General features: G+C 46.1%; 1 protein-coding gene across 1 annotated transcript in view; it reads right to left on the reverse strand.

The window, feature by feature from the left end:
• Window positions 1–24,607, reverse strand: part of PEX14 (peroxisomal biogenesis factor 14) — a 46,810-nt gene that overhangs the window by 8,744 nt on the left and 13,459 nt on the right. Inside the window, 3 exon segments of the mRNA XM_015821417.1 lie at window positions 1,237–1,256; window positions 1,868–1,953; window positions 5,704–5,826. Coding sequence (XP_015676903.1) covers window positions 1,237–1,256; window positions 1,868–1,953; window positions 5,704–5,826 — 229 coding nt within the window.

A 24,607-nucleotide genomic window follows, 5' to 3' on the forward strand; every position in this document is an offset into this window, starting at 1 on the left:
CCCAGATTTTTTTTTCTCTGCTTTCGTTTCTCCTCTTGTGCAAAGTGCAACTAGCCGCAGCGAGTTAGTTTCTCAACCATGTTAAATCTAGGGTGAGTAGCTCCGAAATAAACTTGAAGGCAATTTTAAAGGCAGCCAGAGAAAGATATATTCTTGGTTAGGGTCTCTGTCAGAATTTGGGCAAGCATTCACCCCACCAATAATACTTGGATAATTTAGCTTAGAAAGGGAGCGGTTTAGCTCTTCATCTAGAGCAGGGGTCTTCAAACTTGGCCCTTTGATGACTTGTGGACTTCAACTCCCAGAATTCCTCAGCCAGGCACGCCTGGCTGAGGAATTCTGGGAGTTGAAGTCCACAAGTCATCAAAGGGCCAAGTTTGAAGACCCCTGCTTTAGAGAGCTCCAGGTTGAATCTCCTCAACCTTCTTGAGATGTTCTCCTCCTTTCCAGAAAGGGCACCCTCCTCATCAACAAACATCTTCTCCATCGTCCCCGCCATCCTCATGGGGACCTCCAAGGTAGCCAAGACCTTTGAAGTGATCATCATTTGCTACATCATTATTAGCGCAGGTGAGACCTCGGCACGAAGACAAAGGGCAACCTCCATCTGTCTTAGTCCATCTACCAGGTCCGTGTTAAAAAGAGGCAGTGAGTGGAGGCTGGGTAATTCTGGGAGTTGAAGTCCACAAGTCACCAAAGGGCCAAGTTTGAAGACCCCTGCTTGTGGGCTTCAACTCCCAGAATTCCTCAGCCAGGCACGTTGGCTGAGGAATTCTGGGAGTTGAAGTCCACAAGTCATCGAAGGGCCAAGTTTGAAGACCCCTGCTTGTGGGCTTCAACTCCCAGAATTCCTCAGCCAGGCATGCTGGCTGGGGAATTCTGGGAGTTGAAGTCCACAAGTCACCAAAGGGCCGAGTTTGAAGACCCCTGCTTGTGGACTTCAACTCCCAGAATTCCTCAGCCAGGCATGCTGGCTGGGGAATTCTGGGAGTTGAAGTCCACAAGTCATCAAAGGGCCAAGTTTGAAGACCCCTGCTTGTGGACTTCAACTCCCAGAATTCCTCAGCCAGGCATGTTGGCTGAGGAATTCTGGGAATTGAAGTCCACAAGTCATCAAAGGGCCGAGTTTGAAGACCCCTGCTCTAGAGAGATCCTTCCATGAAAAGCACAGATGCAGAAAGAGTGTTTCAAAGGTAATTCTTCAAGGGAGTTTGCTCCGTTAAAAAAAAGATGCACACCAATGGAAGTGCCCAGGGCTAGCAAATTACGTTCTGCGCTTTTAATAATACAGCTATTTGGTTTCTGCTCTGTGTAGGAATTTGCATAGCCCTTAACACTTCATGAATGAAAATGGGGGGGAGGGGGGAGAAGGGGCTCCTTTGAACACCCAGAGACACAAGCTTTGCTCCTCGCCACTATCACAACCACACAGCAGTGCATTTATCCAGTGGCCCGTGTTCCCAAGACCGAGCTGCATGCAAACAGGTACCCAGGTCTCCACAACTAAAGGTAGTAGTTGCCTCCCACCCCAAAAAAAGGATTTGAGAAAAGGCTTGTAGAATAGCTGCTTCTATCTTCAGCTGATAAATACAGAGACATATGGGGAAGAATGTCTGTATGATTGACAGGAACAGGAAGGCACCAGGTGAGTTAGACGTGAGGATGCTCGGCTCCTGGCCCAGACAATAATAAAAGATTTCTGTCTTTACAGGCGAGGGAGGGCAAGGGAACAGGGTGGAAATGCCCGTGAAGGTGCCTTGCTAAGAGGCCTGTCATTTGATGCCTGCTGGGCAGGATGGTGAAAGGAGAAAAAAAAAACCCAGGTTGAGAAGCCGGGGCGAAGGGTGGCTGAGTAAATCAGACTTACCTTGTAAAGCTGGTGGAAACCGATGGCGATGCCAGTCATAATAATTGCCAGGGCACCATAGTCTCTCCATCTGGAGCTTGGGGGACCTGAGAAGGGCAACAGGCAAGCAAATAAATAAATCAAAAGGGAAAATCACAGAAATTCAAAAAGCGGCAGAGACGGTCTCTTTCCCCCAGCTTCTTAAGTGTTTAAAATCGTTCCTTTAAGAAGGGAGAGAAATATCTTCAGGGAGGGTGGAGACCCAGTGGGGGGGGAAAAAGGAAAAGGGATGTGTGTGTGCAGCTAGTCCTCAACCCACAAAACCCACAAGCATTTGTTGAGGGACCGGGCAAAGTGACAACAGCCCCATGTGATTTAAGGCCAACTTTCACGCTGACGGCCGTTGCGGTATCCCCATAATCAAAATTTGGATGCTTCCTCGCTTAGCGAATGGAAGTTTCGTCTCAGTTACGGTCGTAAGCCGAGGATTACCGGTATTCCCGTCCCTTGCTAACATCTACCTCAATCGGGGTCGTGGGAACTCAAAGGAAGGAGTTACTCCTGACGGTCGCAGAAGTTTGACAATCTTTAGACGGTTAATAATTTGGGGGTTTGCTAGGCTGCTCTTTCCCCTGTTCTCCACGGCTGTGACCTCCAGAAGCGCCCCCAAAGACCCCGGGTGGGTCTCCCACCCAGCCCCGCCCCGCTCTGACCTCTCACCCCTTCCCTCTCTCTCTCTCTCCCCCCCCACCCCGTTCCCGTCACGCTCCTGCTAAAGAACATTTTATTGCCCCTTGGTTTTCATTATTAATGAAAAGGGACCGGGATGATCTTTCAGAAAAGTTCAGAGAGTCTATAAAGAGAAGGTGCCGAAATGCCAGTTTGCGCGGTTTTTCGGGAGGCGTGAAACAATTTTGTCGGGTGGCAAAAAAAAAAAGTAAAATAAAATAATAAAAAAAAGAGGCCGAGGAGAAAGAGAGAAAAGAACTAATTGGAAGCGGAGGGGGAGAATCTGCCATTTGCTTTGCTGGCTGCAACGGTGGGTGGGTGGGTGGGAGAATCAAGTGGGTAGCCCTGGATCCGGTGCTGGGGGCTGCCCTATAAGCCACTTCTGCAGGGCTGCTGGTCCGAGGGGTAAAATGTGGGAGGGGAGGCTGATTTTTGTACCCACAAAAGCACGTGGGACTCAACGACACCAGGTTTTCCAAGTCCCAAAAGGAAAAAGCTTACTTAATTGTAAGACAAGCGGTTGGTTGGGTTTTTTTGTTTTGTTTTTTCGTAGCTGGCAGCTTGGAGAGGGGTGGACTTCAACTCCCAGAATGCCCCAGCCAGCGTCGCCATCTTCCAGCTGCCGACGTTGAAAAAAAATATATTGTGGACATCTTCTAAGTCCATTTATCAACGCCGAGGCCTCCTTTCCAAGCTGGAAAGAGCAAAATGGGTCTTTCCAAAGTTTCAACCATGGGGGGAAATTTTAAAAAAAACAACAACCCAAAACTAATCAAAACAGCAACTCGGGATACCGTCGGAGGTGCCTGGTTGAGCTAAACTTTATTCCAAAAAGAATAATTTTGCCTGGCTGCATCCTTAAAGGGATAAATGTCACCGGCTTGATGCCTTCCAACTTTTTTTTTTAATAATAATAATAATAATAATAATAATAATAATAATAATAATAATAATAATAATAATATTATTATTATTATTATTATAGGAGCAAGCAACTATTTTGAGATTTAGAAACTCCCCAGAATTTCTATGTAATGAAGCGGGTTAGGGCAGGGGGGGAGAGAAAGACCATATAAATCATTTAAATACTTAAAGCCATCCTCACTCTGGAGATGACAGTATTTCACACATGCCAATAACAGATTTTTTTTTTCTTTCCCCTGCCTCCTCCTCCTCCTCCTTTCCTTCGCCCTCCTCCGAGTAAGGGGGTTCACTTTAGGAGCGCCTGTTTCAACTAGTCAGATTGAGTGATGCTCCCTCCAACTAATCGCGTGTCAAATAAAAGATATTTTACGTAATAAATTACCGCCACGAGTAATTCGCCTGTCATTTATCAGTTTTATTATCAGTCAGCCCAAGTCTTGTTTCTCTATATTAATCAAAATCAAGGAGTTGGAGGTGGGTTTTTTGGTTTTTTTTTTAAAGAAAGAGTTTTGACACCTCTTGGCAAAAAAAAAAAGGGGGGGGCAGATGTGAAGGAGAATTCACTTTTACGCTGGTGCCGGTTCGCTGATTCGCTGGTGAACTGGAGCCCGCTCCGGCACCCAAAGAGGGATGAGGTTATAGGGAGAAGCACAAGCCGCTTGTAGCTGCCAGATTTACACCACAACCCAACATCCTCCTGGTTCCACAAAGCAGGGGACCTCTGAGACTTCATAGACTATAGGAGTGTTTTGTCAACCCTGCTAACATCGGATGTTTTTGCTTTGACAACAGATGGAGACGCAACCCTTTTCTTCTTATGTTTTACTTTTAGAGTTAGATGATGCTGGGGGGGGGAGAGGAATGTGCATGAGACTTTAGCGAGACATAACAATACTGGAACTAGTGTGAGAACCAAGGTTATTGAAATAAGAGATGATAAGAATTGGCGGGCTGGAGAGCTGGAGGAGAAGCCTGCATTTCAAGCTAATTGGGGAATGTGATTTATGACTGTTAATTGGAGGGGGGAATTTTGCTTTGATACTATGTGCTCAGGGGAGGGGAATTTGATTATGTTAGTGCCGATGCTATGCTACTCAAATAAAGATTCTTTTAAGGTAAACAATGCCTCAAAGTTCTTTGAAGAGTTTCACCTGTCGGAACCATGACACGTTTCTTGAAAATGCTTTAAAAAGAGACAATTCCTTGTCCCGTTCAAAGGTGCGGCTTTCCTTTGGAACACATTGCGATCGTTTTTCAGACGGCGCAAGATATCCCAGGGTGTAAAAATCTCTTTGTGTTGTGCAGGCAGTCCTTGATTTACCACAGTTCGTTTCGTGACCTGTTCAAAGTCACAACGGCCCTGAAAAAAAATGACTTAGGACCGTTTTTCACAGTTACAATTTTGGAAGCCTCCCCGGGATCGAAACTCAGACGCTCGGCCGCTGGTTCGTATTTACGACGGCCGCAGTGTCCCCCGGGGTCGCGCGATCCCCTTTTGCAACCTTCCGACGGGCAAAGTTGGCAGGGGAAGCAAGATTCCCTCACCAACCTGGTTACTAACTTATCAACCGCCGTGATCCACTTAGCAACTGTGGCAAGGAAGGTCGCAAAATGGGGCATTAACCAATGTCTCACTTAACAACAGAAATTTTGGGAGGTCAACGGTGGTCGTAAGTAATTTTAAGTGCGCCGTTTTTTTCTCTGACATCCTGTCTTTCTACCTGGAGGCAGTCGGTGTGTTTGTATTTGTAACTGTGACTCTACAACAACGTTGTGAGGTAAACTATGCTCCCCCGTTCTTTCCTCGCCTCGGGATCAGCCTGCTGCAGAAGACGGCTTGAATTACTTTTCAGATCCAAAAGGGAGTAACTTTACTGAGTTGCTGCACACAATTAATTAATTTCCTTTCTAGCTCCCCGAGCAGGGACAACAGCCAAGCTTCTGCAAGGGGACAAAGTTATAGTTCATTTTACAACGCCTGTATGGGGACTAATGAGGGGTGGGAGATTTCTCGCCTCTTCCTAGCATCCCCCTGCAACAGGAAATCAAGAAGGAACCCTAACTTTTGAGAAAGGGAAATGAGGAAGAAGATTTGGACTCCTCAGAAGACTCAAAGGCTCTACTTAGCCCTCCAGAAAAAAAATACGACGGCCAAAGGAGGCCCAGAATTAAAACAGCTTTGTGGCTTCCGGCATGCTACTTACTGTACGATGCGAGCTGTGTGGACCGACTGGGCACCAACTGTGGGGGTAGATTGTGTGGCTGGGGTTCCTCTTTCGGCGTGCCCGATTGCTGGAAGGCCAGTTCTATTTCCTCATCGGTGAGACCTGGAAAGGAAAGGAAAGGGTTTGTAGAAAACTTCTCTGCTTCCCGGAAGTTCTTTCCCAATATAGACAACTCACAAGGACTGAAATTAAGCTTCCTCTACAGAGACTTAGCACCTTAATCACATTTTTTTTTTGGGGGGGGGGGGAGAGAGAGACATTCATCACCCTCATCCTTAGTTCAAGAATGTCTTCTCAGGAAATTTCAAGGCACCTGGTAAGAACGTATCGCAGCCGCACCAGAAGCAGTTAGAGGGTTGGCTTCGTTAGATATCGAATTATAACGTCTATCCCACTGCAGTTCCATGGCTCCATATTATGGTGATTTTATTCTGGTTTTATCTTAAGTTAATATTTTATCTCTTATATTGTATTGTCCACATATCATATCATCATATCATATCATATCATATCATATCATATCATATCATATCATATCTATCTATCTATCTACCTACCTACCTACCTAACCTACCTACCATCTATGTATCTACCTACCCATCATCCATCTCTCTCTCTCTCTCATCGATCTATCAATCATCTCTATCTATCTATCTATCTATCTATCTATCTATCTATCTATCTATCTATCTATCTATCTATCTATCTATCTATCTATCTATCTATCTATCTATCTATCTATCTATCTACCTACCTACCTACCTACCTACCATCTCTATCATCTATACCTACCTACCTATCATCCATCCATCCATCCATTCATCTATCTTATCATCTATCTCTGTATCTATCTCGCTCTCTACCTACCTACCTACCATCTATGTATCTACCTACCCATCATCCATCTCTCTCTCTATCATCGATCTATCAATCATCTCTCTATCACCTATCTATCTATCTATCTATCTATCTATCTATCTATCTATCTATCTATCTATCTATCTATCTATCTATCTATCTATCTATCTATCTATCATCTCTCTATCTATCTATCTATCTCGCTTTCTATCTACCTACCTACCATCTATGTACCTACCTACCCATCATCTCTCTCTCTCTCTCTCTCTCTCTCTCTCTCTCTCTCTCTCATCCTCATATATAAATAAAAATGCTCATCCTCCAATGACATCCGAAAGGACCCTTCCCAAAATTTCCTGTTTCTACTCATGAATAAAGGTGAATATATGTATCCCAGGATAATGTTGCAGGATCCAATCTGAGATGGTCACCGGGACCAAAGGTTTAGTTGTACAAAGCCCGGTAACCGACTCTAGATTGGATCAGAAGGACAGGTGACTCCCTCCCCGTGAGATGTGGTAGACCGGTTGCCAGAGGCTCCCAAAACGTTTGACTGAACCGTTAACGGGACAGAAAAGGGAAGTTATTAAACTGCTGACTGGGAAGCAACTCTATTGAAATACAGCTCCATGCGGAGACAAATGCAATCAAATGAATTCACCCGCTCCTTTTTAGAGGGCCGTGAGCCACCATAGACCGGTACGCTCCCACAGAGCGGGCCTCCTCAGGGTGCCGTCGGCCAAGCAATGTAGGCTGGCGACCCCCAGGGGGAGGGCCTTCTCTGTGGGTGCCCCCACCCTCTGGAACAAACTACCCCCCGAGATCCGGATGATTCCGGATCTCCTTACTTTCCGCCGCGCCCTCAAGACATGGCTTTTCCAGCAAGCGNTGATTTTAAAAGTAATTTTAATTCGGAAACACAGCTGGCAATATTTGGTTTTTAATTCGGCTTTTATTGGGGTTTATATTTTTTGTATTTCTGTATCTTTGTATTTTGTATATAGTATTTGTTTTTTAATATGCTGTGAACCGCCCTGAGTCCTATGGGAGAAGGGCGGTATACAAATTAAATTAACATAACATAACATGTAAGATTTGGTAGATCCGTGCCAAAATTTGGCCTAATTTATTTATAGCTGGACTACCTTTTACGTATCTACAGTCTGGCCTGTCCCCTCTTGTTTTCTCTCCTCCGAGCTAAACATATCCAATTTTTTTTTTTAAAGCATCCCTTATCAGAGATCAATTCTGCTCTCTTCACTGTTTGAATCACCTTCACTATGAAAAGGATTCCTGGAAACCTTAGGAAAATATTTCAGCAAACGAGCGCTACCCCTGAATTTTGGATTCGTGGGGGACAGGGCGGGCAAACACATAATTTTTCACACTGCTGCAATTTAACCTTAAGCGACGGGCGTATTAAGTCTTCATTGCCACATTCCAAGTGTGGCTCATTCAATTTCCTTAATTTATCTTTGCGTTTATGGCTGCTTGTGAAGTAGTTTTTCTACTGCAGTTTCCCCCCATTCTTCCTCTTGGAGAGAAAAAAAATAATAATAAACAAATGGGGGGGGGGACAAATACGCACCATCAACTGCAAATGTGGCTCGTTTTAATCTGTAATGGTGTGAAGAAGAAGAAAAAACAAACAAACAAGCCCAACCGCAACTTAAAAGAGTGGGGAGAAAACTTAACAATAATGTAGGAAAACAGACAGGGAATCAAAAAGCTAATTATTGGGTTAGACGACTAATTAGTCTAGATCGTTTCTGGAGATGGGAATAATTTGCTTTTATTTTATGACAAATGCCGAAATAAAAAAAGGCAAATGGGGGGAACCGGCCTGGCTATGATGAGAATCGAGCGGGACCGCAGAAGACTGAAGAACGAAATTGGAACGGATCGGAGGAAACGGGCTGAAAAGTTTCAGAAATTAGACTGACGTGCCACGGTTCGGGAAGGCTGTCGCTTGGGTCACAAAGATTTCATCCAGCGCTTGACGAAGTCGTCTTGACAAGACGGAGTGGGGAAATGCCGGGGACCTCCCCATCTGCTTACAGCCAGAACATCTGGGGGAAATTTGGCCAACAAGAAAGACAGCGGGGAGAGAAAGTCAAGAAAACAGCTGCTGACCAGCACATGTAAAGGAAGTCCTGCAGCTGGGCTGATTTTTTTTTTTTTTTAAAAGAAGGAGAAGACACGCATTACCAATGAAAAGCTAAATGTGGTTTATTTGCCTTGAGCCCAAAGATCCCTCAGGGAAATGTCGCCATGAAAGAAAGACCGCCAAAATAAAACACAAGGAGAACTGTGGGAATAAAAAAAAATGGATCCCAGGTTAGGTTCGAGACTCGGCAATTTAAAACTAAGAGGGTTGGCCGTAAGAGCGGGTTCACCAAGTTAGCCAAGATGAACAAACCAGTTCCAGCAATTCCTGGTCTTGCACATGGAATTTGCCTTCTTAGCTTCACGAGGTTGCGGGAGAACGTGAAAAAAGGCCCAAACGGATTCCTCGTGAAAATTAAGCATAAAGTAAACATGATTACTGTAGTTACACGCAAGCTTACACCCCAGTCCTTAAAGGCTAACCCAGATTTCCAAATGCATTCAACCCTTTCCAGATTCAGCATCCTTCCCCGGATGCGATGCTTCAGATGTGATTTGGAGGAAGGGATTCAGAAGTTATGGGATTGTTGATACAAATCTTCCATGGCTCATTAAAGCAGCCATTTTATCTTCCAGATACAGCTGCTTTAATGAGACGTTGCGGGGGAAATGAGATAGATTCTATGCGTCAGGCTTCCCACCGTTTCCAGCCTAGAAGGTCATCATTTTCCTTGCCCTTAAAGCAACTGGGAAGACTTTGGCAACTGGAGATAAGGGTTAGGTAGTTGGATGTAACCGTTTTCTGGAGCTGACTGGCCAGACACTATGGTATTTGTAGTCCCAGCCTGTCTGGAGAGGAGAGGCTGAGATAGGGAAGGCTGTTTATTGGGCTGAGGTATCTGCCCCTTACGATTAAGAAGCCATTTCAGTTTTATTTATTTGCAATTCCCTCATTACAAAGGCCATCCTAAGGAAGGAATAATGAAAAGTCCCCAACCAAAAGCCCACTTCCCGTTCGGAGAAAGCATTTGAGATAAATATTATCGTTAAAGATTGCTCCACAAGCCACACAGACAGATCCTTTGTTCCCGAGGCTTCCCAAATTGGAAATCTGAGGAAATAACAGTCATTGTTAGCCATAACCCCCCTCCTAGGCTCAATTCACATCCTGTTCAGAGGGGATCAAGAGATAATTTTTGTTATTTCTGTGCATTAATCTGGGCGTATTAACCGGCAACAATGGGATTACCCAGAGCACTGTAGCTTTTATTAAAGATTAAAATAGAGAGGATCTTTTGGGTTTTTTTGAGACAGGAAGGTGTAGATTTATGGGCAATGCACCGGTGGACACCAGATACTGGAAAAGTAAGGTTTCTACCAAACGTCCCTGAGGTATCTAAGATACCCTCAGTGGAAACAAGTCATGTAAGGGGCAGAGACATTTTGTAAAAAGAAAAAGAAAAAAAAAGGAGGGGTGTGTGTCCTAATCTGAAATTGATTCACAATAGAGTAGGCTACAAACATCCTGGGGTCTTCAAACGTGGCCCTTTGATGACTTGTGGACTTCAACTCCCAGAATTCCTCAGGAATTCCTGAGGAATGCTGGGAGTTGAAGTCCACAAGTCATCAAAGGGCCAAGTTTGAAGACCCCTGTCCCAGAGTCATGCAATCACCTAAGCAACGGGGAAGCCAGAATCGCTTATCAAGAGCCCTGGGGGGGGGCGCAGTGGTTAGAATGCAGCACTGCAGGTTAACTCTGCCCGCTGCCAGCAGTTCGATCCTGACTTGCTCAAGGTTGACTCAGCCTTCCATCCTTCCGAGGTCAGTAAAATGAGGAGCCAGATTGTTGGGAGGTGTGTATGTGTGTGTGTGTGGGGGAGAAATAGGCTGACTGTAAACCACTTAGAGAGGGCTGTAAAGATCTATGAAGCGGCATATAAATCTTAAGTGTTATTGCTATTGCCATCAAGCGTGCTGTGGTTCACTTAACAACCGGGACAAGCAAAGTCGTAAAAGGGGGCAAACTCTGCCTTTGCTTAGCACTGGAGATTTGGGGCCCAATTGTGGCGGTAAGTCCACCTGAAAACAAAATATGTCTTTCTCTCCTGTTGACACACCAAGCAACCAATACATCCTGTACATCTCACGCTCCGAAGAAGAATCCTATGGAGCCCAAAGTCTACACCATCTTTACCAATCCGATCTCCTCCCGCAACAGAGGAGTCAAATTTTGGCCAAAGACCCGCACCAGAACTCACCTTTTTTTGATACCATGCCTGTTGAGAAAACTCCCAATTCCCCATGAGCGTTGACTTTCTCCCTTCTGTCCCCTGCCTCATCCTCTCCCCGTGAACCCCGTCCCGTGATCTCCTGCGGAAGACCTCAATTCCCCCCCAAAAAAGGTTAAAAGGAACAATACAGAAAAGCTGCCAATTTGGCCTTGAAAAAGCTCTATTACAAGAAGGCTCCTCTCCGCCTTGTTTACCATCACCCTTGACTAATGCAGCTTTTTTTTTTTTGTTTTAAATAATCTCATGCAAATTAGACACACACTTCCTTCCAGTTGATTGCTATCTGCAAGGAATAATATAACCGCCAGGACTGAGTCGGGGAGAAAGATGCAAGGAAAAACAGGACGTGATCCTCCCCTCCCTCTCCGACCTCCCCTCCCCCCCCCTCTTCCTCAATCTCTCCATCCATCCATCCATCTATCTTTTCTTCTCGCAAGATGCCAGCCAGCTCTGGACAAAGCTCTCCCAACACCTTAATATATATATTTTTTTCCCACCGCAGAGGCGGCATTTGCATAAAGAGCCCAGAAGCTTTGCTGTCTTTCAAGTAGTACAGAGAAGAGCAACAAAGATGATTAGAAGACTGGAGGCTAAAACATATAAGGAACGGCTGCTGGAATTGGGTATGTCTAGTTTAACGAAGAGAAGGACGAGGGGGGACATGATAGCAGTCTTCCAGTATCTCAGGGGCTGCCCAAAGAAGAGGGAGTCAAGCTGTTCTCCAAAGTGCCGGAAGACAGGACAAGAAGCAACGGATGGAAACTCATCAAGGAGAGAAGCAACCTAGAACTAAGGAGAAACTTCCTGATAGTTAGAACAATTAACCAGTGGAACAACCTGCCTCCAGAAGTTGTGGGTGCTCCAACACGGAAAGTCTTTAAAAAGAGACTGGACAGCCATTTGTCTGAAATGGTACTATAGGGTTTCCTGCCTGAGCAGGGGGTTGGACTCGATGACCTCCAAGGTCCCTTCCAACTTTATTATTATTAAGTTTGCTGCAGCCACCAGACTGCTTACTTTAACCACGGTCACCCCGGGGGCGTGGGGAACGACATAAATGCGAGTTCACAAAAGACAGTCTTTGCTAGGAAAAGTTAGCAGAAAGCAGAAGGGCCGGGAAAAGGTTTAGCTCTAAGATTTGCACAGACAAAAAAACGGAGCCCGAAGTATTTTTCGGGTGCTTGATGGAGCCTGGTCCTTTTTGCAAAAAAAAAGTGGCTTCTGGGCCGTTCAGACAAACCCAATTCAATTTCTTTTTCCTGGCTTTCATGCCTGCCTGCCTGGCTGGTGCCTGTCTGCCTCTTTGCAGATGAATCTCACTGGAGTGGGAATGTGTACGAACGGCCTGTCACTCACCATCTCTCCCACTCAAGCCCTTTTTTTCCCCGAGAGAGCCAACAGCCAACGTCTCACCAATTCCTGTTTGGCACCGATTCGGCTGCCGTTGTGTACTTTCGGGCCTGCCCGAGGGGCATCCTGGAATCTCCACCCCACCTCCGGGTTCTTAGCAAGCAAGCAAGCAACTCGGGTTTGTTTTCTTAAAAGTTCAATTCCCTGCCTTATTTTTTTGTTTATTTTAAAACCATTAAAAAAAAAACACACACACACAAACATCGTGGGGCTTTTACCGCAACTCTTTCAAGGCCAATTAATAAAGATGGCTCAGAGGGCAAACGGAAGACTGAAGACCTAATCAGAGGGGCCTGATAAGCAGGCCAGGATTTCCACCACCCCCCCTCTTCCCACTAGGGATGACTGTCTCTGGAAGAAGGAGGTTGCATTTGCTGCCCTCCTCTTGATCTTCCCGTATCAAAATGGGAATGCCCTGAGGAAGAAAGGCGTTTTCCTGGAAGAACAACTGAAAGGGGGGCAGTTGGGCAATTGTATTTAGGATGCGTGAAATTCAAGCACACCGATCGGTTACCATTTTGGGGTGTTTTTGTGTGTTTTGTGTGTATGCACGTCTGTCTGTCTGTCTGTCTGTCTCTCTCTGTGTGTGTGTGTGTGTGTAAAAGCCATGCACTTGACCAATGAACGGGCGACTTGTGTTCCAAAAACGATTGTCATGAGCCGTGCCAAGATTTAAACTGAACTGGATTTCATTTCCACCAGACCGGCATTAAAACATGGTTAAAACGGTCACTTGCCGGCATAATCCCCTTTCTCTGTCACGTTAAAAGCAGTGATTTGACAAAGGGGCACAGCCAAGGCTTTGGGGGCGCTCACAATCTTGGGGAAGTCAGCTGTGCAACCTCTAATGGACTAAGGTTTGTAGGTGCTTTGGGCCGATTCTTGATTTGCGTCATTTTTTTTGGTCCTGTTCCCTTATAAGCCCTTGGTTTTTGTGTAGGTTTTTGTGTAGATTTGTATGGATTAAAAGGAGGTGACCAAGAGGGAGTCAAGGTCAAGTCCTGGCGGCTACAGGGATGGGCAAAGGTGTGAAAATCCGTCTCGGCTCTTTTCTGTTTGATTTCCCAGTCTGGTCTACAGCTTTGGGTTTCCTGGTGGTCTCCTCTCCAGGTACCAACCAGACCGGGTCTTGATCAGAAGAACAGGATCTCTGCCGGCCGCTGCCAATTTGGAGAAGACCTTCAAAGGTGGATTGTAGAAGCTTCCATGCAAACTTATCATTAATAGGGCAATTCTACCATTTTGGATTCTGCCCAATTCTCTATCGCATTATTAAATCACAAGAGTACCCAACGCCCTGCATTTAAAAAAAAAAAAGGGGGGGGGAGAGACTAAATCTTCTTGGTTTTTTTTTTTTTTAAGATCCCCTACTGATGTAGGGCGACCGGGAACCACTCGGGTTCAAAATCTGCTCAGTTGGTACAAACAAAATCAACCCACCCCATTGACCAGGGGGTTCAGATGGAACAATATTGCATTCCACCCCGTTTCCTGGGTTAAAAATAAATAAATAAGCCAGCCAGCCAGCCAACAAACAGAGGAACGTGCACAATCCAATTAAAAACGATGGGGCTAATGCAGCCAAGAAGGGAAAAGGGGGGGGGGGGAAAACAGCTAAAAGATTTTGCCTGGGTTTGGCATCAGAAATCTTGGCAGGAATTCTTCTGTCTTGCTGGCCTGAGTTTCGAAAAGTCTACAATCAAAGGAAGCGGAGAAGCGAATGATTGATACCTGGAGAAATACAAGGACCTCTGGCTTTCAAAGAAAAGAGGCAGGCTGGTTTTCAGAAAAAGGCAAATAAAACCAGGTAGCTGACACCCCCCCCCCAAAAAAAAGACCCAGACAAGCAGACTAAAAGGAAACAAAAAAAGAAGCTGGAATTTGGGAGAGGGGGTGGAAAGGAAGGGGGGGGGGGTAAGCTGTTGTTATTATGGACAGGATGCTCCCAAGAAATAAAATAAATTAGCACTTGGGACGGGCACGGAAGCAACTCTTTCTCCTCCTCCAGCCCCGCTGCGCGCCCGTGCCACCTTCTCCCGCGACCCCAACCTCGCCACTATTAAAAGTCGCTGGGTGACCCGGAGACCCCTATTTCCCAGAGCCTTGTATAAAATTGAATTTTTTAAACATAAATTACACGTAATGACGACACTGTAAAAACTAACAGTAATGGAAAGCTGTGCTGTATTTCATTAGCCTGTATTATTCCAGGCCACCTGATCCAAGCGGATCTTGTTTATGAGTTAGTGTGTTAGCAGGACGCCGATGGAAGCATTTGCTTCGACCTTGCGCTTCTCATTGGGGCATGAAATTACGACGCCAGCACCTTGATATTACGGCCATAAATACAGTAAACTGCAAATTTAAGCCAACGGCTCCTATTGTCTCTGAACATAAAGCTGATCGGTATTTATTTAAAAGGAGAGCGAAAAAAAATATTATATATCACCTTGTTTATGGGTTGGGTGACCCCTCCCCTCCTTTGCTTTGCCTACCCACCCCTCTCCAATCAACCTTATTTTTTTTTTTTTGCTCTCCCCGGAATGTAATTGTTCGTTGCCAATGTTTAATTAAAGCTAAAAATATCATATATATATATATAATTAATATATATATATATTTAAAAAAGGAACCCGGTTTTATCCGATCGCACAGTGCCCAACTTTTAAGTAAACGTATTCCTTGCACAGGCAGGTTGTAACTACTCTGGGATGTTTCCTCTCCAATTTCTGATAGTCGCCCAATTAATCCGGGGACCGACTTAAAATGCTTTATCCCCCTTCCCCAAAATAGGACCCTCCCTCGCTTCTGCACAGACGCCCCCAAGCAAAGCTACAAAACAAAGTCTTAATTAAGAGTTCTCCAAGAATCAGCATTTAAAACTCAGCGGTTGGAGGAGGGAAAACGTGGGTGCTAGCAGCTCGGCCTTAGTAGCAAAGGAATTGCAGCGTCCTTTGTTTGATTTATAGCTGGAGGGAAAAACTGCAAAGAACTTCGGAGTTGTTCCCACATTGAGCACACCCTCAAGACCTGGGAACGGCACGGGTCTTCTGAATCGTTCACCTAAGTAAAGGTGCCTTGTGCCACCTTTTGGCGCACGTTTTGGCTAAATCAATAGAATGGCTGGATTCTTTACTGAATTGATCCACGTCATGGTTTGGCAGAACCACACCTGACCTTAAGGCACAAAACACAGGGATTATTACTAACCAGGTCTGGAGGTAAGCCCCTTCCCCCCCAAAATAACCCCACACCTGCTAAGCCTTTGGGGCGAAGGTAGCCAATGAGAAAGCCTCTGGCGCGATTAGCAGAGTTGCACCGAGCAATTAATCCAGGGGCAGAAATGAAACCTTGCATTTTGGGAAGGAAGGCAGCGTGTTTGTGTGTGTGTAACACAAACCGTGGTTTTAATTTTCCAGATATAGAGCCATTTTGAGAAAGCGGAGCCACCGTAAAAACAAGAAAAACAAGGGAGTAAATTGGTTTTTTTTTTAAAGGAAAACAAAACAAAACGCCACGTTAATAAAAGGGAATAAAAGGGAAGGGCTGAAATGAGGGGGGCCCTTGATGCTTTTTTGAGGTTGGCTGCTTTCCTGCCGGCGTTTCATGACCCAAACCAAGCAACGCTACTAGCACTGATGACGTTACCTAGTTTGGGTCACGAAACGTCCGCAAGGAAACAGACGTTTCAAACAAACGAACTCAAGACAGCTGCAAGGACCCCTAAAAAAAAAAAAGCACTTTCGGAGAAGGCCGCTAGGTAAACAGGACTGCAGATGGCACTTCTTGTATAATGTCCATCTCTAGCTACGCCCTAAGAGCGCCCTCACCTCTATTACATTAAATGTAGCAGGGGGAGGGGGGGGAGAGAGAGAGAGAGAGAGAGAGAGAGGGAGGGAGGCAGAGAGAAGAAGGAAAAAAAAAACCCTCAACACAAAGGCAAAAAGGACATTGGGATATCACAAACCGTAACACGGCATAAATCACAACATTACAAGCCGGTGCAAAATATATTTCATTGGTGCTTTAAAAGACAAAGGAGTTTGCGCTTGTGCTTGTTGGAGAGGTCAGATTTTGACAAAAAAACACACAAAAAAACCACACACACACAAGAAGAAACCAAAACTCCATCAGCTGGAGGTAAAGAGAGAGTCCTCGGGGTGCTGGACCCATCTGTGGGAGGGCGAAAAGAATTGAACCCCGTCAGATCCGGGGTATCTCTGGAAGAGCCGAAGGATGCAATGGTTTTGGTCTAGGAGCCCCTTTTTTCCAGAGATCAGGGTGAAAATATTAGGGTCCAGGAAGGAATAAAAATGACCTTGGCAACTGGGTGGTGAAAGACTAGCCTGTTCAGTGGCAAACATACAGTAACTGTCGCGAGTAGATTAATGTATTACTCTTATTATTCTTATTAAATCATCCCCTCCTGTGTTTTGTGGGAGCGAGGAAGACAACGATTGGGGTCGAGTGCGAAGTGCCAACGTTCCTTTCGAAGGAAAAGGCTGTTTGAGCAAAGAGAGGACACAGGCCGATCTACACGGCAGGTGCACGGCGCAGAATCTGAACTCGCCTTCCCAGCCCGTCGTCGTCATCGTCGTCCTTCCTCCCGAGCCACGAGGGGGGTGGGAAGCTAAAAAGAGAAGCAAACACCGCGTTCGAGAGGTAACGCCTGAGCAGAAGTTTCATCATGAGCCCCGCAGGAGCCGTGCCGAGGGCGGGCGCTGCCAGGCTAATTCTCCAGGGCCGAGCACTGGCACAACAGCTGCCCCTCTTTGGGGGATTGTTAATAGTATTGTTCAAAACAAAAGGGGGAACGGGGACTTGGCAAGGGTTAAGAAGCCCGCAGTCTGGGGAAGGGGTTTTTGGAATCATTATGCTGGAAAGGTGATTAACGAGTCTTTTAGCAGCCCAGAAGCAAAGCTGTCAAGACTCGTATCCGGGGATGCTGTGCCCACTTCAAAAGGAGTTGGGTCAACTCAGTTCCTGGATGATTGACAGGGCTGAGTTTGTCTATCCGGGCCAAGTCTGGCGCAGCTTTCAACTTTTTTGAAGAGGCTGCTAAAAGACGACTGGGTGGGAAAGGGCAAGAAATGAGAAGATGTAGGCTCAATTTTTTGGGAAAGAAAAAAAAGTTAAATATTAAGATCTCGTCAAGGTAGGTGGGGATTGCTTGGAAATTTGCTGTCTTCTCCTCCTCCTCCTCCAAGGTCAGGCTTGATGGCTATCCAAGGCAGTATAATTCCAATTTGTTCCTTGTCTAAGCAGAGGAAAGGAAGTGCTTATGATTGGCAAACAACACAATGTTTTTGGACTGGGCAGGTCTTGACACACACACACCCCTGCCTTTCCACCTCCAACAGATGGGAAGTTTCAGACACGAGAGTTCAAAATATTTTGGGGGGGAATATGGTGCATCACATCTATAGGCCTGGGTCAGCTTCACACGGCCTTGGCAGTTTTTTAGGTTTTTGACAATAAGGTTTTTAGGAATACAAATTTTGCCATTTCTTGCAAGCCCTCTAACTCCAAAGAACAGGGGGTGGGGGGGGGGGGGAAGGAGAGGGAAAGAAGTGTGCAAACAAAAAACCTGGGATGGGCACGCCCTGTCCTTCCTATAAGGCCAAAGGGAGCAAAATATGAAGCCCAGGACTAGGCCAATTTAAGTGATGCTAGAGGAATCTTAAAAGGACATTTGTGGAGTGCAGAAACTCAGCTGGGCCAGGATGAAGCCATTTGTCTGGCTTGGTGAAGCAGGGCTCTCCTGCTTGAGCAAGGGGTTGGACTAGAAGACCTCCAGGGTGTCTGTCTATCTGTCTGTCTCTCTTTGCCTTAAAAAATCCTCTGTAAGTAGACATCTACTGCTTTTTCGTATAGCAAGTTTTGCCCCGTTTTACGGCTTTTCTTGCCATGGTTGTTAAGTGAATCCGGCTTCCCCACTGATTTTGCTGGTCAGAAGGCCGCCCAAGGGGGGGATCACGTGACCTCGGGACACGGCAACTGTCCTAAATATGAGTCAGTTGCCGAGCATCTGAATTTTGATCCCGTGACCGTGGGGAGGCTGCCAAGGTCGTTAAGTGTGAAAAATGGTCCTGTAACTTATTTCCAATGCCGCTCTAACTTTGAATGGCCACTTAAGGAACCGTTGTAACTTGAGGACTTTCTGTGCCAACGAGTTTCTGCAATCCGAAGAGCCCTGAGCTTTAAAAAATGTAGTGGGTGGAAACTGATGGTCACCTGCACTTTTCAATCGATCGGAATACAGCTGGAAGGGACCCTGGAGGTCTTCTAGTCCAACCCCTTGCTCAAGCAGGAGACCCTATGCCATTTCAATCAATCAATCAGAACAGAGCTGGAAGGGACCTTGGAGGTCTTCTAGTCCAACCCCCTGCTCAAGCAGGAGACCCTATGCCATTTCAATCAATCAATCAGAATAGAGCTGGAAGGGACCTTGGAGGTCTTCTAGTCCAACCCCCTGCTCAAGCAGGAGACCCTACACCGTTCCAGACAAGTGTCTGTCCAGCCTCTTCTTTAAAGCCTTTGGGTGGCTTGTTTTACTCATTTCTTGAGAAGCAAATCTGCTTTTCTGACGCAAGAAGCTCCGGTGAGTTCTTGACTCACAACGGGAATCCAGGGACTGTGGATTTATTGACAGCAGAGTAAAAAAGGCTAAACTCCAGGGTATTCCAAATAAACACATTCTCACTGCCCTCTCCCACCCCCACCCCCCCAGCCCCTCCCCGGTGCTTCCACCCAGGCGCTCGTTTTAGCCCGACACAGAATTCGCACCTCGCAAACAAATTATTTAACTGCGCTCCTTCCCCCTTGGGGATCGCAGCGATGATGATCATCTGAAAACGCAGCAGCTCATCTCTTCGCCTCGGCGCAACAGCGTTGATAGGTTAAATGCCGCCGTTTAATTACCGTAATGGAAGCTGCTATTTTTTGGTTCTTATAAACATAGCTTCTCTCTTCTTTCTACTTCTTTTTTTTTTTTTTTTTTTGAAGTCGAAACCACAAACTCAGATTAGCCTGTTCGGTGTTTTTTATTATTATTATTAAAAAAAACAACAACCCTCGTTTTTGTATTACTAAGTTTCCGTGGTTCGGGAGTGCAAAACGGGAATAAAAAAAAGAGGGACTTTTGAAATAGCAAATGGGTGACCCAGGATAAAAGTTGTGGGAAAATGAGATTAAATTCCAAGACAGCTGTTGAGTTCCTGCCCTTTTTAATCCAGGGAGATTAAACCCACTTCACAAATGCAGAGAGAAAAGGATCCACTCTTTGCACAGGGCTACAAGGCTGTGCTTAAGACACCCCCAAATCCCATTTCTTTTTATGTCTGTCTCTCTGTCTGTGGCGGTTTGTCTCTCTCTCTCTCACACACACACACACACAAACACACACCAACAACTTAAGAGCAGCTCCCTCACGCAGGTGGATGAGTGGACACGGACTCTCCCTACGTGGAAGCAGTGCGCCCTTAAAAATGAGACACAGGCAGTCCTCAAATTACAACTGTTCATTTAGGGACCGTTCAAATTTACAACGGCGCTGAAAAAAAAAGGGGGCTTGTGACCGTTTTTCACACTTACGACCACTGCAGCGTCAAACAATAGTCACGAGATAGTCCCACGACCAAAATCTCGACGCTTGGCACCTGGTTCGTACTTACGACGGTCGCCGTGCCCCCTTTTGCGAGCTTCTGACAAGCAAAGGCAATAGGGAAGACTCCCTTAACAACGTAAATTTCTGGCTGATTGGGGGTTGTCGGTGAAGGGCTACCTGCATTGGGTCGCCTCTCGTGCCCTCCCAGAACAGCTGGCCGGTCAGCCTCAGAAACAGAGTCCCCGGTTAAACATCTGTCCGTCGCCCACAACTGCACACATCGCAAGTTTGGATGGGACTATTTGAAGGAAGTCCAAATATCTCTGAGCAGGGCCACAGCCCTCTTTCCCCAGCCTGGCTGACCTGCCTCTGAGGATAAATGGCCCAATTTCCCACGACATATGGCCGTATGGATTTTGGGAGGGTTCCTGTTAGCTAAGGTTGAAGTTGATTTAGCCCCCCCTCCCCCCAAGCCCCACCTTCATTTTTCACCTTCTATGTCTTGTCCCATTTTGAGCCCCCCAGATGCTCGGAGCGTCCTTTAATAGCAGTTATTCACCCCGGCGGTACGGAAAGGCAGGCTTAATAGCAACTGGATAGCAAAAGATGGGTCCCGCCCTCATAAATTCAGCACCACCGCAGCGGTCTCAGCTGTCGGATTTGCAGAAAGTCAAGGATAACGGCGGGGTTTTGAAAGCGTGCAAAATGTGGTTTTAACGTCAACGGTCCCATCCTCGGCTGGGCTGGAAAGGAACTAAGGTCCTCAATGTAGATCGTCCTCCACGAACGACTGAGCCCTGCAATTTCCAATGCTGACTTTCAAAAGGTCGCCAAAGGGGGGGGGGTGTCATGTGACCCTGGGACACTGTGACCGTCGTAAATAGGAGCCGGTCAAATTTTGATCACTTGACCGCAGGGATATAAATAGGAAAAAACGGTGAAGTCGCTGTTTCAAGGCCGTTGTTAACTTTGAATGGTCGCTGAACGGTGGGTGGTGAGGACGACCGGTATTTGGAAGAGCACCGAGTGGCCCTCTTTTCAAGAATATCCCTCCATTCTCGGCCCTGGCGGCAAAATCCCCAGGTTTGTGCTGACTATGAATTCTGGGAGAAGAAATCTCAACATTTTGGGGATGGAGGATGCGAGAGGGAACGTTAACCCTATACCATTGGTCTGAAATGGTATAGGGTTTCCTGCCTGGGCAGGGGGTTGGACTAGATGACCTCCAAGGTCCCTTCCAACTTTATTATTATTGTTGTTGTTGTTGTTGTTGTTATTAAGAATTTAAGCAGCGTTGCTAACACCTTAATGCTCCATTTGTCTTTAGCCAGAGAGGAATCGCTCATTACAGACTTGACATGACTGGTAACTGGGGGGGGAAAAAGAGATTTTAAGTTTTTTTTTTATTTGCTCAGCGGTCCTCGCGCACCGAAGTCCCTTGGTAGCAAACCCGATCCTCAACTGGCGCCTCGCGTCTTCCCTTGCAAAAACGCGACCTTTAAGGTGAGGGAGGTCATCCCGTCGACAGGAGACAAATTTAATTTTGTTTATCACCATAAAACAGGGGAGCATTTCCACCCGGACACAGGGGGGGGGGGGAGAGGCATGAATATTGCCAGTCAGGTGGGAATCCAGTAGCCGGGCCAGGCGCAAGGAAGTCGCGCACGTACTTAGAAGAAATTCAATCAGCCAATGCTAATGCGTAAGGTCAGCCACGCACAACAGGAAGAAGAATCTGATAGGAGAGCAGTTTTTTTTTTAATATAACCCATGTATTTGCAGCCAAAAAAGAAAAAAAGTTCTAGAAAATGGTAATGCAATCGCCCCCCAGTGACCCTGGGGGAGAGCAGAGCACGGCCCTTACTTTTTTTAAGATGATTTGCACGATGTGTATTTTGCACACTGCAACAAAGTCAAGACTTTCATAAGGTGTATAGAGCAAGAAAGCTCTTAAAAAGGGGTGGGTGGGGACAGAGATACGTGTTATCTCTGTTTTCCACCTCTTTGTAAGAGGTTACTTGCTCCGTACACCTTGTAAAAGTCTGGACTTTGTTGCGCCCTCTTTTTCTCCGTGTCCTTTCTTCAAAGGACGCCCATCGGCCTCCGGAGACAATCACCTTTTATGTTAGTATGTGAAATTAGACCACAGCCAAAATACAGAATTGTGGTGTAGCTGGGTGTCAGGGATGGCTACACCCTCCCCTAACACAGCATCTCTCTGCCTGGCTTTAAAAACAGGAGGGCAAAAAAACAACAACTGCTAAGGGTCTTTTAAGAGCCAGACAGCAGCCCATTCACACCAAACAACGCTTCTGCCAAATAAGGATTGAAATGAAAGAAAAAAGACCAGCTCTCAGCAGTGTTTGATCAATTATTTTTTTTTAAAAAAAAAACACCCCCAAATCTTCCTGTTTTAATTCCTTATTCCCTACCGCCCACATTCGCAGAAAGAAAGAGGGAAAGAAATGATAAAAAGATCCTGGAAAAACCCACATGTTATTTCTTTTCTCGACGATGATGATAATAATAATAATAATGACGACAATGGAGGAGGGATCCCTTCTGTAAGGACCCCAAATTTTCACTCAAATAAGGCAGCGCTTAGCTACACAACTTTGCAGACCAAACTCCCTCTGCCTAGCATAAACCAGCCGATGGAGGAGGCATTTCTTCACTGTCTCTCTTCTCTCTCTCTCTCTCTCTCTCTCTTTCTCCTGTCAATGACAGTACAATTTTGCCTCTTGACACACAGCCACGGAAACCACAAAACAGCGAAGAGCGAGCCGGCCAAGGCGAGGGTGGTTAATGACGCCAAGCCAAGCTTTAGGTTCCCAACACCGCAGCAGCGGAGAGAATGCTTTCTGCGGAGAGGCGAGAGATTAAATTGATCCTCCAGAATCAGAGTAGTTGTGTCATGTTAAGCTTCAGATGCGGGGAAGCAACTTGTGTCTGTCGGCGAGGACGTGTCGGCGCTGGGGGGAAAGGTGCCAGGGATAGGAGAAAGAGAATTGGGGGCAGGGGGTGAGAACAATTCCGTCCCTCGTGGTCGAAGGATGCTTAAGAGTTCGAGTAATGGCTTGGGTGGCTTGGCAATGAAGGAGGGGAGGGGGGTGTCCAAGAATGCAGAAGAGCCTTACGGAAGGAGCGAGGACTCCTAAGTCAATAGCAAATTGAATCTCAAAGATAAAGCAGGAAAAAAGGGGAGAGGGTCCATCGCACTTAACCGGACTCCCACCTTCAACTATGGACCAGATGAATGCATTGAGAGGATTCGACAAGCCCACCTCAAGAGACTTTCATAAAACTGTTAGCAGAGCAGGGGGCTGTTCCTTAGAACAGGGGTCCCCAATTCCCGGTCCGTGGACCGGTACCGGGCCGCGGCGTGCCAGTAACCCTCTCCGCACACACAAGCAAAGCCCCATCTGTGAGATGCAGGCAGCGCACAAAAACACGCGGAAAAACCTTTCTCCACGGAACCGGTCCCCCCGGTGCCCAAAAGGTTGGAGACCTCTGCCTTTAAATGTCCTTTCTTTGGGGATCCCCCCCCCATTCAAGACAGATTATTAATTGCTCAATATTGGAAAATGAAAGGTTTACCTACTATAGAAGATTGGGTAGTTAAAGTCTCAAACTTAGCTGAAATGGCCAAGATTTCCGCTTATGTGAAGGATTACTCACAAGAAAGATATATATTGGTTTGGAGACGATGGATTGTTTATACTGAGTTGAAATATGGAACAAAAAAATATCATCTGGTTTTTGAAGGAACTTCTGATTTTTAATATTTAAAATTATGTTAATATGATGGTATTTAATAATTGTATATTTGTTTTAAAAGAGAGTTAAAGGAAGTTATAGATTTGTTAGATTAATAGTTGATTAATGTTAGTTAGATTATGATTATCTTATTGTTAATCCTGTGATTGGCCCTGGGAAGTGAGGGGGGGGAGGGATGGAGGGTTGGGTTTGGGGGGAGGGGGGGATTTATATTGTAAAATTTTATAAAATTTTCAATAAAGACAGAAATTAACGCAGCCCTTTTGACTCTTAAAGAGGACTGGAAGTTAGCGGCGAGCCCCTCGCCTGGAAAAGATGGCTTAAGAGAAGACGCGCAGGTTTTCCGTGCGTATTTAAAGTCCTGCTGTTTTGCAAAAAAAGAAAAAAAGAAAAAAAAAAGACTTCTGCCAGGTTTGAAAATGAGCAGGGGGGTAGCGCTCACAAATGTACCCCCGTTTCCTCTCTGCCCCACACGTATTTAAACTGGACTCACACGATGAGCCGAGAGCCGTCTCGTGTGGTTTAAATGGTTTGGCTTAGCACGCTCCACGACCCCAAAGCCTGCCGCCTGCGTTACGGTTTAGCATCTTATGCGAGCCCAGCCAACTGTGTGGCTTAGCCAACATACCACGGTTAATCAAATCCTTCCGTAATGGGAGCCACACGTTCCCCCTTTGCTGGCTTCGCTGCTGAAATCCTCTTCTCTAGGGCACGTCGGAAGCTGAATATGACTTTTCTGCCTTCCCAGTGGGATGCCTGCCCGCCGACTGGCCTTGCCTTCATCCCTGTTTCACTCCCATCCCATGGAGCTTGCTTTCTATAGGTATTTTTCCCC

The sequence above is a fragment of the Protobothrops mucrosquamatus genome, unplaced genomic scaffold (assembly GCF_001527695.2).
Source record: "Protobothrops mucrosquamatus isolate PMUCROS unplaced genomic scaffold, P.Mucros_1.0 scaffold1329, whole genome shotgun sequence".
Classification (NCBI taxonomy): Eukaryota; Metazoa; Chordata; class Lepidosauria; order Squamata; family Viperidae; genus Protobothrops; species Protobothrops mucrosquamatus.